Source organism: Eptatretus burgeri, chromosome 4 (genome assembly GCF_056783735.1).
Source record: "Eptatretus burgeri isolate ZD-2024b chromosome 4, Ebu_testis_v1, whole genome shotgun sequence".
Classification (NCBI taxonomy): Eukaryota; Metazoa; Chordata; class Myxini; order Myxiniformes; family Myxinidae; genus Eptatretus; species Eptatretus burgeri.
The window spans coordinates 126727338-126744605 of record NC_140964.1 but is presented as its reverse complement, the minus strand read 5'-3'; the positions used below and the strand labels follow the sequence as shown (position 1 = coordinate 126744605).

The 17268-nt window shown below is 42.1% G+C and overlaps 1 protein-coding gene across 2 annotated transcripts in view; it reads right to left on the bottom strand.

Annotated features, from left to right (window-relative positions):
* Window positions 1-17268, bottom strand: part of LOC147029058 (uncharacterized) — a 108158-nt gene that overhangs the window by 9897 nt on the left and 80993 nt on the right. For both annotated transcript variants that reach the window (XR_015057815.1, XM_085879985.1), the window contains one exon: window positions 15447-15577. Coding sequence is in view for 1 of the 2 variants with exons in the window: in XM_085879985.1 (XP_085736111.1) it covers window positions 15447-15577 (131 nt within the window). In the remaining variant the exon portion in view is untranslated. The remainder of the gene's footprint in view (window positions 1-15446; window positions 15578-17268) is intronic.

Here is a 17268-nt window from a genome sequence, read left to right as displayed (position 1 = left end):
GGGACCACACTCTGTGCAGAGTGTTGGTGCTGCTTAAGCAGTCTCCTTGGCTATTGGGCACAATCCTGGACGGGTCACCACTCTGACAGTGTACCAGCATGCTGGCACTCATTTTGCCGACCTCGGAAGGATGGCAGGCCAAGTTAACCCCACCTGGTATTAATTCAACAGCTGAGCAGGATTTGAACTCAGGGCCCGAGGATCCAAAGCTCGCCACCCAAGCCATTAAGCCAACACCAGGCAGGTAATTGAAGAATGATTGTTTATGTGTTCAGGCCGTCTTAATGAACTTGTCATGAGACCAAGGTCCAGGGGAGGATGTAGTGTTATGTTTCTATGGAAAGGGGGTGGGGTGGAGGGTGAGAGATAGAAAAAAGGCCTTAACACCATATATGTTTGCATTAAGGATTTATGAAATAACGTCTGAAATAAGGTTAATGTGTAATGCCAAGTGGTGTGCTGTGCAGCTTGCATGAGGGACAGTTTTGGTCCAAAGTTATACTCAGATGGTCTAATTTTGTGTCCCGCATGTCTGCACCAAGCGGGTCCGGGTCAAGTGAAGAAGGATCGGGGATGACGAGTTACCAAGATGGTGGAATGCCCTTCTTCGCAGATGTGATTGGGCAACAAGCTTTCAGGTCAGGTATGGGAGCATGCGCCAGAGCAGCGCGTCGCTGCGTCCACTTTCCACCTGTAATCAAGGGGCCTCTGTCTGGCCATCCCCCAAGCAGATGCCTGGCCCATCCCCATCTCCTTGAGATTCTGATCAACCTGCTGCAACCACGAGGCACGTGGTCGGCCCATTGGCCTCCTCCACTCACGAGACTCCCTTGCTGAGAGAATCTGGTGAGCAGGATCAACGTCAGGAAAACGAGCCACATATCCATACAGCCGCAGCTAACGCTCACGAACTATGCAGGTAACAAATCTCATTTGAGTCTCTCTCAGAAACCGCTCGTTGGACACAAAGTCCGACCAGTGATAGCCAAGGATTCTCCGAAGAGACCTGGTACCAAAGGAATTAAGTCTCCGTCTCAGATCCCTGGTCAGAGTCCAAGTCTCGCATCCATAGAGCAAGAATGGAAGCACCAAGGACCTGAAGACTCGGACTTTAATCCTCTCGCACGGGTACTGGCAGCGCCACACCCCATGATGCAGTGAATCCATGACTCCCCAGGCCCGATCCAGACGTCTATTGACCTCCGACTCACAGCCAGTAGAGACATGAATATCACTGCCAGGTAAGTGAATCTCTCCATGACCTCAACATCAAGCTTTCCCACACCTCTTTCCTGCCAAGGCACGTGATTGGCTGGGCCTCTTTCCAGCACAGCAATGCCAGCGTGGAGGGGAGTAGCTAGAGATGGGATAATAGCAGCCAGACATTCGCCAGTGCTGACAAGCGACCCTGGCTCCATCCGGGAGGCATGGAGGCAGTAAGGGACATCAACCTGTTCATCAAGTTAGGGGGTACGATCTGTGTTTATTAACGAGCTTAGTATGGTCATGAATAAATGAATGAGCAGTATGTTGTCCTGATGAGCTCAAACTGGAGTGAAATCTGGATCGACAACTCTGCTTTTTTATTTGTGACCAGAGGGGCTTTAATCTCAGGATGCAAAGACTTGAGTGCCACACGGATGCCATCCTAGTTTGGAGGTGATGTGTCAGCACAATTTATGCACACAGCATCAGCGTTATGTCATAGGGTCAGTGTGCTCCTTTTGTTAAATTATTACTATTCCTGATTGGTGATCAGCAGGGCAGATAAAATGTGTTCGTGTGGCAGACGACACTTGTTATGAACAGTTTGTGCAGCAATGGGACTCGATCTGTTCCCTGCTGTTTTGTCAAGTTAAGGGGTGCGATGTGCGTTGTGCGAGTGTGTGTGCATATATATATATATATATATATATATATATATATATATATATATATATATATAATTTTATTTTTCTTGCATACATCTTGACTGATGTTTGTATCTCGAAAAATATATAAAAATTGTCACGTCTGGAATTATTGTATCACGTCGCATTCATATAACTTTTTGAAAGACCGATGTATGTTTTTGCGATCCATCATATATTTTTGAAGTTTGCTTGGTTGTGGGACAATCATCAATGGGAGGGGTGGGGTGGGGGGGGGCGGCGATACACACGATCAGCAGATCTTGCAACATGAGCATGACATCTCACACAACAGTATGTACATTGGACAATCGAGAAAGAAGATATAACTTGTGGAAATTAGGCCCTGTAATTTTGATACAACATTTGAAACACAATATCAAGTCACGAACGGCGAAACCTGGGAAGGAGAAAGCCAAGGCCACATCTGGTTGGTAAGTAAAAAAGGGTGGTGAGGGATGTCTTGTTTAAAATGTTTGTAACCAATAATCACAATCACAGGTTTCTTGCATTAATGCATGTGCTGAAAATCAAGATGGTAGCAAATGACAAAATAATGAGATTAGAACAGTGAATACTTTGGAAATTTCTGGTCAATGAAAACATAAAGCATGTCAACAATTACAGATAATTAGGTGCACATTATGAAGATTAAGCCTCTAAAGAATATCCATACTTAAGAGCACCATAGTTTTTTCCCAATAGGAGGAAAGTTTTTGCCCCTCAAGAACATCCATAGGGCAAGTTTTTAATGAGCAATGCTTTTGAGATGTCCTGCACACACCAAGTGAGTGAATGAATGGATATCCTAAAGATTTATACAATGAAGGCAAACCAAAGCTTCCACTCTGATTGTGAAAACTGGGTGTCCAAAGCTGGAGAAAACCTCGATAAAGTATTGCAAGTATAATTTTGGTAACTATACAGTTAGATTGGTGTGGGTACCTCTTCGGTAGATGTTAAGATAGCATGGCCCATGTAATTTATAAAAAAAAAAATTATTTAGTCAGGGCTCCGTTAGACTGAAGCTGTTGTGTTATTATATCTACCGTGACAGGGCAGTGTTGACATAGGCATTAAATCGAAGTGTTATTCGTATTCATCTTCTCTGAGAACCAGGTGAGGGGCCAGGTGGGGTGAGGGGGTGAATTTTGGATGTTGGTCGTCTGTATGGGGTGATAACCCCCCCTAACCCCCTCACCGCTTGAGCTCTGAGTAATAGTTGACTAGCACAGTGCTAGTCTTTACAATGACCCCCGAGAGCGAGCTGCTAATGGTGAACTGTAAGATATCACATCATTTATACAGGTGGCACTGATAATGACACTCCCTCACTTGTCGGTGCCGGACAGTGAGCAAATACATTTTAGTGGCATGGGGCATGGCTGCAGGGGAGGGTATAAAAGAGCCTGTACAAGTACTGGTGGCTCTCTTGTGTCTGATGGCCCTTCCATCTCTGGTTTCTGCATGCAGCCGGCTGTTCTATGCCTGTCCACCGTAAAGCTCTTGCTGCTCTGCTCTCTTCGCCCCACTGGATGCTTCGTCTCTCCACTGTGTGCCATGGATATGGGCTGGTCCTTGCTGCTTTCTGGACGCTGCTTGCTACAATTTATGATCGAGGACCAGCTTATTTAAATCAAATGTTATATTTTGAACATTAATCGGAACATGAATAGAGTGAGATAATATATTTTGCTCTGCCTGCCTGGCAGTCAAACAAAATTGAAAATCATTCCAAACAGGAAACTTACTGTTTTTAAGGACGTCATAATGGACACGTACAAAAGTCACGAATAACTAATATAATGTTAGATAGGGTGATGTCACAGACGCTGGAGAAAATGGTGGAAGAACCCATAATTTATTAATTTATCTACCTTTAAACCTCTATTCAAGTTGAATTATATAGTTGAACACTGTAGAATGCAAATCACCTTCATCATACTTCCAAGAACCATGCAATATATCAATATATACAGCATGAGAGGGTGTGGCATGTGAGAGGGTACAGTAAAAGAATGTGAGACAGTCGGTAAAAAAGAAGCTGCCATATGGCTGTTTACATCAATGGTGATCAATAATGCCTCAATTTTCTTTACTACAACTCAAAGTCATCTTATTGCAGTGTACTGTTGGACCCCAAAATTCACAGTTCTGCGATTCGCGGATCCCGTGTATTCGCGATTCATAAAATACAACCTGCTTCCACATTCGCGGATCCCACGTATTCGCAGTTCATAAAATGTGACCTGCTTCCACATTCGTGGATCCCGCGTATTCGCAGTTCATAAAATGTGACCTGCTTCCACATTCACGGATCCCACAAATTCGCAGTATATAAAATGTGACCTGCTTCCAGATTCGCGGATCCCGCGTATTCGCAGTTCATAAAATGTGACCTGCTTCCACATTCGCGGATCCCACATATTCGCAGTTCGTAAAATGTGACCTGCTTCCACATTCGCGGATCCCGCGTATTCGCAGTTCATAAAATGTGACCTGCTTCCACATTCGCGGATCCCGCGTTTTCGCAGTTCATAAAATGTGACCTGCTTCCACATTCGCGGATCCTACGTATTCGCAGTTCATAAAATGTGACCTGCTTCCACATTCACGGATCCCACGTATTCGCAGTTCATAAAATGTGACCTGCTTCCACATTCACGGATCCCACGTATTCGCAGTTCATAAAATGTGACCTGCTTCCACATTCGCGGCCCTGTGCTTCACGTATTCGCGGTTTTATCATGTTTTCTAAGGATTATTCGCTGTTTTTTCATGGTTTTTCGTGGGCGTATTCATGGTTGTTCTGACCTGCTTCTATATTTGTGGCCCTGTGCTTCACGTATTCGCGGTTTTTCACAGGATTTCTCATTTTCCCTTTTGAATCATGAACAGCCGGGAACCTATACCTCTTTTTCCTACTGAAACCATGCCCTGACATTCGCGGCATTTTTCAGGAACGTACAAGGTGATGGATAAGACTGCTTGAGTGGCGCTAAACTTCCAGATTTTATTTTTAACGATCTTGAATACGTTGACTACCAACTCTTATAGTATACACCATTCCCATTTGCAAGCCAAGTGTGCATGTGCATGTGCATGTACTTTATTTTCACATTTTACCCTTCTATAAGCAAATCGAAGTTCATTTCTTATCCATTGCTGGGGAAACCCCACATGATGAGAAAACTGGAAGCAGGCAATGGGACAAGATTTTCAATTCTGTATGCCAGGTACGAGCTTTCTGGTCAGACTGTTTTTTAGTGCTGAATCGACATTGGTATAACGTCATTGCTAATGGTAGATCGTGTGCTGAGTACCACATGTTGTTTCCTTTTTGCTACGTGTCATTACCCTTCATGGCACATATAAAATGCAGATGAAGTGGCAAAACTTCTCATTGAGACTGACAATGATGATCATGATTATTACATAGATTTATGTTCACCAAACTGGCAGCAGATCATTTGCTGCATTATCATATTCTGTTTACAATACAATTGCGCAATCTTTTCTACGAGAATACATGTCGTGACAGAATCTAATACACCCAGCACGACGTGTATACTCATCGGCAGTCAACGTGTTAAAATCATTATTTTAATAAAATTGAAGTATATACCTGAACACTGTGTGGGGTATCGTGTTCTATGAACTCTCTAGTATTACCTTGTATTTACCTTGTATTAAGTCCTTTCGTTATATATTGTGTGCCTTAACTTACTCCTTTCCCTGTATTTACGTCAGTCGATCTATCATCTTGGGATTCTGTTTGTGTTGGAGGGTCCCTCCTTTCAATAAACCTGTTAGTCCATGATAAGTCGTTTCATGTAGTGACCTGCCACTGCCATCCTCGCGCAGCGAGCAAATAGTTTCTGCTCAACTTTGGAAAAATTCAGAGGGGAGGTAAAATTGGTAACTTTCACTTCAAGAGACCAGCGGGACTAGCATTTCTGACTGGAGGACTGGGGGGTGGGGGGGGGGAGTAAACCACTCCTCGTGATCCCCTTTGAGATCGGTCATTCCCGAAGCTGTAATAGCTTCGGCAAGGCATGTCAGCATGAGCAGTCAATGTAAAAATACAGATTTGCTAAGTTACAAGTATAACCAATTTGAAGCAGCCTCCTACATTATATACATTAAAAAAAAACATAAAATGAATGCTAATATTTCTTCAGTGTTACCCACATGCTAAAGAATAATGGTGCCACCTTTCTGTTTGAGATAAATCGACACTGATTTACATCCACGTTTAAACCCCATGCATCATTTAAACACACTTTTAGGTGAGACACGCATGTCACCCAACTGCACAACCAATCTATAAAATTCAACTGGTTTGGTATTTTCCTCAACAGAAACTTCATTACACAAGCTGTTCCCCATCGCATGAAAAGCTGTTTGCTGTCAACTTGGAAATAGACAGAATGCTTTGCACGGCTGTGATGTCACGTTCGCACGAGAGTTGCAAGATTATGCCACAAGCATTTCAAAAATTTTCAATGATATGCAAGTCTTTTATGATTTACCGAGAACAAAGAGTGAAGGTTAACCGTGAGCTGCCATCATATATTATCACTTCTTATAAGTGATATTTGCCTCAATATTTTTAAGTGTGGGTGGGGTGGGTGGGGAGATATCAAACAAAACTGTATTAATGACGTGACAGATTGGCTTGTGTAATTTAACGGTCCAAACTTTTTGAGATATTGTGCTACATACCATTTTTGACCCCGATAACACTGGTGAACAATGGTGAAGAATCACGAAAAAAGATCTCGGATCCACATCTTCACCAAAATGTAATCAATTTGTCCTCGTCACACACACAACCTGTCCACTAAATTTCATCTGAATCCGTCCATAACTTTTTGAGATATCCTGCTCACAGATAGCCAGAGAGATGGACAAACAAACAGACAGGGGTGAAAACATGACTTCCGTCCACATTTGATGGTGGACGAATAAAAATGGCAGTATTCTTCTAAATGATTTTCCAAATGTCAAACTTTTTAGATTTCATTGACAAAGGTTGCTCCTTCTGATAACCCTTCCTTTCCCAATGCAAACACAGCAACAGTGACGGCTTCAATTAATAATATAATTTTAGAGTTTATGGAATCATCCATGAATCAAGTCCAACAAACCTATTGTCCTGCAAATAAGCCATCCTTCAAAACACATATTCCAGTGGGATTTTATGGGGAGGTGGATATGGGGAGGAGGGGAGAGGGGAAGTAAAAAGTAAAAATAAATGCAATAAACAGGCCACCTCCAAAAAGGGGCAAAAATAAAAAAGAGAGACTGTGGACCTCTCCCAGTGCATATGTAGCATGTATAAGGCCCCTAAACAAACCATATATAAATAGAGTAAAACCTACATTATTTCAGGGGATATGTTCCTGGAAAAGTCTACGATAGTTAAAACAATGACCGTGGAAAGCAAAGGCCAATGGGAAAGGGTGGTGGGGGGGGGGGTGGGTCAGTTCCTTGACTTCGAGAAAATATCGAGGAAGATCTGACGGCAGCCAGAAATAAACACATCACAATTTAAATAAACACGTAAATATATATATATATATATATATATATATATATATATATATATATATATATATATATATATATATATATATATATATATATATATATATATATATATAGCATGTTATCATTGAAATAAAAATGTAAATACAGTGTAAATTAAACAAAAACAAGACATACATTTTAAATTTATTCCACAACAGCGAAGTGGGTGAGGATAAACATATGACATACTCGCTTGTACCGTTCTCTGTCGTAATTAGAAAACACGTCTTAGCTCGGAAATGGGGATGATGAAGCTATGTGGGGAAGGGTGGAGGTTAGAAATATCTGGATGTAGAACTTGTGATGGCTTTTGGATCATCAGGAGCACAGTGAAGGTGCTGCTGCATTGCCACATAGAGGAAGGGCAAAATGATCCTCAGCCACCTAGATCCAGAACAGATCTTCCCTGCTTGGACAGGAAGGTACGAGATGGCATCCCCTTCCAAAATAATCCCGTCTCTTCGGCGTTAAAAACCTGCTCCGGCATAAATCCCTTCGCCTCGATTAGTTCCACGAGCCATGGATGAACTGGAGCTTTTGGCTCCGGGTTCCTCGTGAAACGCTGGTAAATCTGCAATGGGTTCTCCCGTACACTCAAAGTCCAAGTAGATTCACAATGGTTTCTGCCGTACACCAGTCCACTCAAAGGCATATTTTTCTGTTTGGTCCTCGATCCGAACATCGAGCGCTTTTTCCATCCATTCAATATGAAGATCACGGGACTCAAATGAGCCTTTTGTGCTTTGCGGAGCGGGAACACTTGAAGGGATATTTGACTCGCGTTTACACACTGTTATTCATTGATCCGGTAATGACAACTCACAGATGCCACACTTTCACTTCTTGCAGACGTATCCAACTCAATTTCTTCGCACAATGTCATAGCCTTTCTCTGCCTTTTGGCACAATTAATTTTGTCCATTGTTTTACGTTTGGGTGCCATTATTAACTGTAGTGTGTCAACTCGATCCAGTAGATCTCGTATTATAAGATCTCCACATGTCATTTCCTGTTCGATGACGGTTCAATATTAAATTTAGCTTTGTTCACATCTGTTGGCAAGCCTGGTGTTGGCTTAGAGGTTCGGGTGGCTGGCTTAGGATCTTAAGGTCCTGAGTTTGAGCCCCGTTGGCTGCTGAATTAACACCAGGCGGGGTTGATTCAGCCTGTCATCTTTCCGAGGTCAGTGAAATGAGTACCAGTGTACTGGTAGAGGTGCGCAGCATCAGCGGCACAGCCACGCTTCCAAGATATGATTGCTACCCGGCAGCCAAGCTGCCATAGGCAAGAACAGAAAAGAATGCATGCTGGCCTCATTATTACAATTAACGATGTGTGAGAAATAACAAAAGGCTCGTAATGGGAAGTAATGGTACACGCGGATACAAACGACGACTCGATTCAACTCAAAAACCACAATTGGCCGAAATTAAATACCACGATAACAGAATCGGAACAATAGGTTGCTTGTTATTGGTAAAAAAAACCCAGGCTGTTAGGGTTAGAACCTGCGATATTTGAAGGTTTCCTGTACAAATATTTACATTTGCACATGCTCTCTATTCATATATCTTTATATGATTCACAGATGTACATTTACATACGTGCTCTCTATTCATAATATACTTTTAAAAATAAGATTCACACACAAATACTAGTCTTTAAACATGTGGTGTAATTCTTTCCACTTTGACTTTAGTGAGCGATTTCGATCACTCAGAATTCAATGAGCACTTCAATCATTGTTAAACTTGCTAAGTACAGAAATGTCAATAACTTTCAGAAATGAGAAAGTATAAAAACAAGAATGTTGGGCCGAATGTAATTGGAAACTTTAACAATTTGAACAAAGCCCCCTTTAGCGGTGGAGAAATGTGCTGTGATTACACACATCAGTAATATGAAGGAAAACATTTGTCCACAAGCGACGAGTAACAAAATGTCGTGTGATACATTGCAGAAAAGTTTACAGATAGGCACACAAAATATTTTGCACGTTCACTATCATTGTCTGTTTGTCCCGTTGCTTGGGGCAATCAAATGTTGCCCGGTTGGGAAATCTCATTATCGTGGCTTGAGTATTCAATTTGACAATATTGAATATGTATATACAAAACAACTTCGTGGAACGATAATAAAAATTAACAGTAAAGTGGTGGTTGTTGCTCGTGATCTTGTGTGTGTGTGTGTGTGTGTGTGTGTGTGTGTGTGTGTGTGTGTGTGTGTGTGTGTGTGTGTGTGTGTGTGTGTGTGTGTGTGTGTGTGTGTGTGTGTGTGTGTATTAATTGTGTTTTCACACTGGTCACATTCCCCACTCCGAGCGAGTGTGAAATTTCCAATAAAAGGAGTGTGTTGCTACGTATGTGTGCGCATGGGACATGTGTGTGTAAAAAGGATCGAAAGGATCAGGCTGAAAGGGTCGAAACCTCAAGGAAGAATGATGCCCAGCTGACGATCCGTGCGGTCAGGTTGGGAAACCAGTCAATTGTTTACAGGTTAAGGTTCTTATTTTAGGTAAGGGAACTATGTTTTGAGGTTTACAATTTAAATAAAAGTTTAAAATAGTGTGTTGTGAAAATAACATCATTTTGAGCAATCCTTTCAATTGTATCATACGAGCAGGGTTCTCGCCCTATGGGGGATCTTGTTCCAAGCATGCAACACGTTCTTCTGATGTATACCTTTATTTGAGCGGTGTATAGGCAACTGACAGCTCTGTATAGGCAAAAAATGAAAATAACCTGGATTACGTGCATGAAGCAAAACCATACCTACTGCTTATAATTCAAAACACCCTACTGCACTGGAAAATATGGGGACAGGAATACTGTACTATAAATGGTGGAGACTTGTAATACCTTTATAATACCCACCAAAATGATGCATGTACAAAACGTCTCATCACTCAAATCACCTGAAGACAGTGATACGCGATACACATTTATGTAGAGAATTTGTGTCCCCCTCACTCTCCCACCAAGACCATTGGCAAAGATAAAAACACTCCGATACATTAATTTGGGTCATGCTGATCCGATGAAGCAAGTCTGGATGTAATCAGTCCAGAATTGTAGGAGGAGTAGCGCGACAAAACAAACGCACAAACACCGGTCCGTGAATTATAGCAGGGATTTTCGGAATAGCCGATACTCTACAATTAATACAAAATGTCAGATGTGTGTCTGTATGTGTGCGCGCACATGTGTATTAGAATTGTGAGGAACGGAAATGGAAAAAAAAAAACGAGGCGTGTTTGTGTGCGTGCATGTGTAAGACGCTCACCAAGCTAACTGTGTATCTGACTTGAACGAACATGTACCTTGCTCAACGCTCACAAAGTCGCTTGCAAAACCAAAACAAGTTTGGATTGACGAGTAGAATAGCAGTTGTGCTCACGAGTAAAAAAAAAAAAAAATCCTTTTTCCGGGCAACCAAATCTTTAAATGGTTGCCCTGCGGGGCAACTCCCAAATAAAGTTAGTGTCAAGCACTGGCCCCACAGTGTCAGTATGTTATTCTTGACATCAAAACAGAAATACACTTTGAAAATACATTTCACTCAAATGAGCTCGTGTTTAAGTCTGTCTTTTTAAAAGTTGTTTAATTGCACCAGAGCAGTCGCCCAAATGCACAAATAATGCATTTCATTTCAAGCTTTGGTTGAAGATGTAGGACTGTCAGAATCATGAAATTCAAAGGAAAAAATCGTAAATATTGAACAAATGTGTCACACTGTCACAAATGTGACTTTAAATTATCCAATGCAACAAATCCTCAAGTTCTCCGTGATTCACAGAGAGAGTTCAACAATGGATGAAGCCTTGCTTTCGAGTATATGACCGATTTCGTTTCTTCCAACATTGTAATCAGAAATGTAATAAGAGTGATTTCGAGTTTTACATTCACAAAACAGACAAGGAAAGCTGGTGGGTAATGTGATGTCACTTCACAGCAGTTTGAACCCGAGCCCGTGGACACGCGAGATGAACATCGAGTGAAAATACTGCTAAAGTGGAGATTTTCACAGTACATCAATATTCACACATTTGGTGCTACAACAGAGAAGCGTGCATTCAACGCGTGAATATATTTGCCTTTAAAAAAAAAAAAATTATAGAGAAATTGCAGTAGTAGAGCACACAAAGAATGCGCGTGCCATACGCATACAGATGTCAGTCGCGCCACAGTGAGTAGCAAGCTACGCGCTTGGCCAGCACGTGTAGCATTTGCGTAGGTCTTCACAGTTCGCAACTACAGTATTGTCCTTCAGCGACCACAATTCAATGTAAAATACGCTTCGTTTTTGAAGCCTATTTAAAAAAGGGGACAAACTTCAATGTTTCCCGAAACTTGCAAGCTTTTTAAAAGCAGGGCTTGATGCAATGTCTGTCCGTGCCGCCAACAAGGAAATATTGAAAGCTGGAACGGGCAAAGGTGTCCTGTACCAGCTTGTGACGGCGATGCCGAGGCCAGAGATTGAAACGAATAAAAATATCCAATTAATGCTCCAGGAGACCATGAATTTACTTATCTCTGTATTCAATTAACGGTTGATTTGATGTGCTTTACTGCACTTTCCCGTTAGATTTGCAATTCGTATTTCATTGCTTCTGTCCACTGCTTTGTGGGTTGAGGATTTTCATTGGTTCCGTAAAGTGCTTCATTGGTTCCATAAATATTAGTTTATAATAAAGTATGTTTTGATGCCCGATTATTTTCAGTTCTGATTGCACTGCAAGTTATTTTCTCCCGATGTAAACATTCGCTGGGGTTTCATTGCTGTAGTGAAGCAGTTGCCTTAAAACAACTTGCCATCTCCTCCTGGAAGGCAAATCCGATCGAAGGCAACCTCAGATCATTCCTCAAAACCTGCAACAAGCATGTGTATACTTTCAGGACAACCAGAAAACAACATCTGTCCAATCTCAAGAATGAACTTTCAAACTTGGTCTCTTTCCTCTTAAACTTGTGAGCACCTTGTCAAGTCTGTCTAGTGGATGTTCTCCCATCCCTTACCTCACTTCAAATAGCATCACAGCTGACTCTGCTCATGAGAAGACCCAATGCCTCGATTATGTGTTTGCTTCCAAATATTGTGTCCTTAACCTCTCTCTCTGTACCAAACTGCTCCTGGACTGTGTTTTTTGCACCTGAGAAGGTGAAGTTTCTGGCAACCCTTGACTGATTCAGCATTCGCTCACGAGTCCTAAAAACCAAAAACATGTTCTGCTGCTCTTGCACTTACTCGCTCTGCCATTTTCACGCTATCGTTTGCCCTCGGTCATCTTCCATCTGCTTGTGAGTCAATCAACATCACAGCATGACATAAAAAGATGCCAAAACGGATACGCTTAACTACATAGCAATCAGCTTACTTCCAATCGTCAGCAAGATCATGGAATCCATCATCGCAGTTGGCATAAAATTATTCCTTTTCTCCAACGACCTCATCTCCAATCATCAAGTTGGATTCAGACCACATCACTCCACCTTAGACATGCTGCTTCTACTCTCCAAACAATGGATGGAGAAAGTCAATATCAGATATGAGATTAGGGATGTCTGGACACATCTTGAGCTTTTGATGCAGTCTGGCATCCTGCCTTTCTCTCCAAACTGTCTGCCGATGGAATCCAAGGCCAGGTCCACTCTTGGATGACTGACTTCCTCCACCCTCATAGCCCACGTGCGTCTCTCAACGGAACCCTTCTTCTCCTCTCCCTGTCAAGGCTGGAGTTCTCCCAAGGCAGTGTTCTCGACCCCATCCTCTTCCTAATCTTCATCAATGATCTCTCTGGAAAATCCTATTTATCTCTTTATTGATGACTCCACCCCGTCTTAACATCCCTCATCCTTCTGACAGACAGGCAATAACTTCTTCCTCTCTTCAGATCTTAACAAAATCACAAACTGGTCAAACACTTGGAATGTCTTTTAATCCTGAGAAATCCAACGCACTCAGTCTCGATCTCCAAAAGGACCGCACCGCAAAACTCTCCAATTTACTTTCAAAGCAACCCTCTCAAAGGAGTTTTGTCACACACTCTGGGGTCTCGCTCTCAACCATTATCTCTCTTGGGCAAGCAATATTTCAAAGTTGGCCTCCAAAGCCAGGTGCCACTGACGAGGAACACCTGAGCAACTATCCACCTACAAAGATTTCATCCGCAGCTTGATGGAATAATGCTCTCCCTGATGGGCTGGCACCCATGCTTCACATCTTGCTCAGCTTGACGCCGTGGAAACCAAGGCCTTCACAATCATTGGAATATCCCTCGATGAAGCTGAGTCTATGGGCCCATCACTTTTCCATCGCCGACAGGTTGGTAGTCTGTCGTTTTCCATGTCCTTTCTGGTCTTACACCCTCTGCGTGATTTGTCCCCCCCCCCCCCCCACACCAGGTATCTGTAGTATGCCAGCAGTCCACCAGCAACCCTCTCCTAGTGAAAATGCCAAAATGCAGAACCACTGCTCACCTCCTCTCATTTGTTCCTCTTTTTTCCTCACCTGTGGAACATACTTCTACATTCTCTTCCTTATCATTCTTCACTCCAGGTCTTCAAGACAGCTGTTCACTACCATCTCAAATCATCGCCCAACCAAAACCATCACCTTTTCTGCACCCATTCAACCTCTCCTCTCCCACCCTCCAAAAATTTTGCTTCTGTATCCATCTCATCCACCCCTTGCGTTCTCCCTTACCCCTTATTATTACCCGCATAGCTCGTTTGTCCATCTCAGTCTATTTTCTCCCTCCGCCCTGCTGTTCATTTTGTTATGTTGCATCCTGATCCGTTCTGCGTTTTAGTTCTTCCACTGGCCTTGACTATGCATACAAAAAATATAAGGTTAACATCATTGAGATCGTCATGTGTTTTCTGGCCCGCTCTGCGAAATTAAAAACACGTGAACACGTTTTCGTGTCACTCAGCAGGAACATTCAACCACATGAAAGTTTAGACTTCTTCAGCAATTAATTTACTAACCCTTGCCTTTCTCCTCAAAGTTTTACAAATTTGGAATAATCGCAAGATTGAGCAATTTTGCGACAAAATCAATGGCAATGCACCAACTGGAAAAAGTGGGGTTTGTCCAAATTGTGAAACGGCACTGTGAGAGTGATGAAAGTTACACCAACGATTAAAGCAAAAAAATTCACTTTGTGCTTATCCAAATGTATTCTGTTATATGATGAGGAGAGCTCAAGTGAAAAAACAAACAAACATACACCGATCCCTTCTGAAATAAATAAAGGTGAATCTGAGAAATCCTCACAACTGTTCAAATGAAAATCAAAATACACAGCTATGTATAATAACTTCACATTTCAATCATGCAATCAGACATTAAGATATTAGGGCTGACAGGATGGCCGAGAGGAACACACATGAGTTTCTCGGCTGTCCAGCCTGGGTTCGAATCCTGACCCAGCTATAAACTGTCATGCCGGTGTTTCATAGGCAGGGTGATTCATCAACGTGTGTGCCGTCCTTCGGATGGACGTTAAACGGGCGTACCGTCTGCCAGTGCTCGTTGGTGGATGATAAAGATCCCATGGTGTCATTCGTGAAGAGTAGACGAGCTATCGCCGACACCATGCCCAAGTTCCAAATTCCTTCCCCAATCAGCAGAGGGCATTGCATCAGCGGCAAAACCACACCCTCAGCCAATGATGCTACCCTGCAGCCTTGTGCTGCATATGAACGAAGACGAAGAAGATTAAAATATTATTGTTTTTGATAAAATGTTATAAAGTGTTTTGATAAAAGAGTTTTAAAGATTTGTTGTATATCAACAGGTCACTGCTGCATGTTAATATATAACGTTAACCTGCAGCAGTGACACTCATAAAGCACATGAGAATAATTCCTGGTTGTAGACAAACAGCATTCAAGCACACTGTTGTTATGGTGCACAAACAGGAATGGATGTACAAACAGTTACCCTTTTCTTGCCAGGCTGACACTCGCGAGAACTGTAATTGTCAGGCAGTTGCAGGTAATCTTCTATGCATTGGCCGGTCTCTGACGCTCCTCTTTTCCGTTTACATCCAACTCTCAGCCCGTCAAGCTTGTCTGTGGAAGCACAAGCATGATTAGGCACACAAATAATCACACAGCTACATTCAATATCTACCACAAGCAACATATACTTCTTACCAGCACAGCTTCACAACAAAGTACATCAGAGGAACCCCATAAATATATACCTTATAGAACGTCTCGGCATGAAGGAAACGATGTGCTGGACATCCTTATGAAGGATGATGTATTTACTCTTGACGCTGCTAAATGAAAAACTAGCTTTGAAAAATTGTATTAATCAACATGGAATACACACAGCACATGGTCATCCTTTTCTCCAGTGGAGGTCAATCCGAGAAAAACCTTTGTGAAGCAAAGCCCAAGAGTACTGGAAGCAGTGTGCTCCATTCAGAAAACCAAAAAACGTGTGGGCTGACAAGTTTGTGCACATTCATGGTAACCCAAAGTAAGTTTTGCTCGGCTCACTCTAAAACAAGATTTAATTTTTTTTTTTAACCATATACTATCATTATTTGTCTTTGTTAATCCTGACATCACAAAGCAGGCAGCCAATCGTAAATAACAGACATGGTTGTGATCAACTCACAAAACCAGCATCGATCGAAAACACACTCGCTAATGGTATCATCTGCCAGATGAAGGTATCAACAAATAAATTCAGAAATAGAAAACGTTCAACCAGCCCATCGTACTTGTGTTGCATCACAACCAATCATACATGGAGAATGACACAGAAGGCAAGCAACAAAATCGAGCAACTTGCTCACTACTGTATCAACACAGCCAGACATGGTCTTTGCCTGAAAACATGCGGTTTAACAAGTACTGTGAACTTGCTGAAATGAAGTCTGAGACAAATTTGATGACAATTATTGTAAGATTTTTTTATTGCTCTTGACGATTCCTTTGTTTATTTAGTTGTTTTGGGACTATTCTTTTATCAAAATTGGTTCAATGGCTGATTGTTTTCATGAAAGTCTACTGGTATAATTCAAGATGATGACCGCTGAACACATCCCGATGAAATGCAGAGCAAACAACAACCACCAAACATGCTCCGGGCTGTCAACTTTACATACGAGGGGCATTCAAAAAGTTATACAAGCACTGTACTTGAAACAGTAGAAGACAAGCCAATGTTTAATTCAGTCACCGAAGGTGGACAGATGTTATGTTTTCACCCAATCTGTCTGTCTGTCTATCTATCTGTGAGCAGAATGTCTCAAAAAGTTATGGATGGATTCGGACAAATTTTGGTGGGAAAGTTGTGTGTGTGTGAGACAAAGACCAATTCATTAGATTTTGTTATAGATCCAACTAGTGCAATTTTTTTCAAGTCATTCTTCACCATTGAGGGATAGGGCCAAAAACGATATACATCAGGATATCTCAAAAAGTTGCGGAAGGATTCGGACAAAGCGTGGTGGATGAGTTGGTAAAGTGATGGCAACAAGCTAATTCGATTTTGGTCGAGGTCCATGTGCAGATCCGGCCCATCAGTGGGATACAAAACGTACTGTACGCTCTTCCGAGTGCCGCTCTATGTATACTTCGTGGTCACCCTCTATAATACTTGTGTACAATTCAAAATAAAAAAGTTTGCATGTATCGGACAAATTGTGAGTATCCAAGACCGTATAATTTTTTGGAATGCCCCAGGTAGACACAGGTATTGCTGACATTTTTAGATTGAATGTTTCAGGCAGACCTCCTGGTGGAAC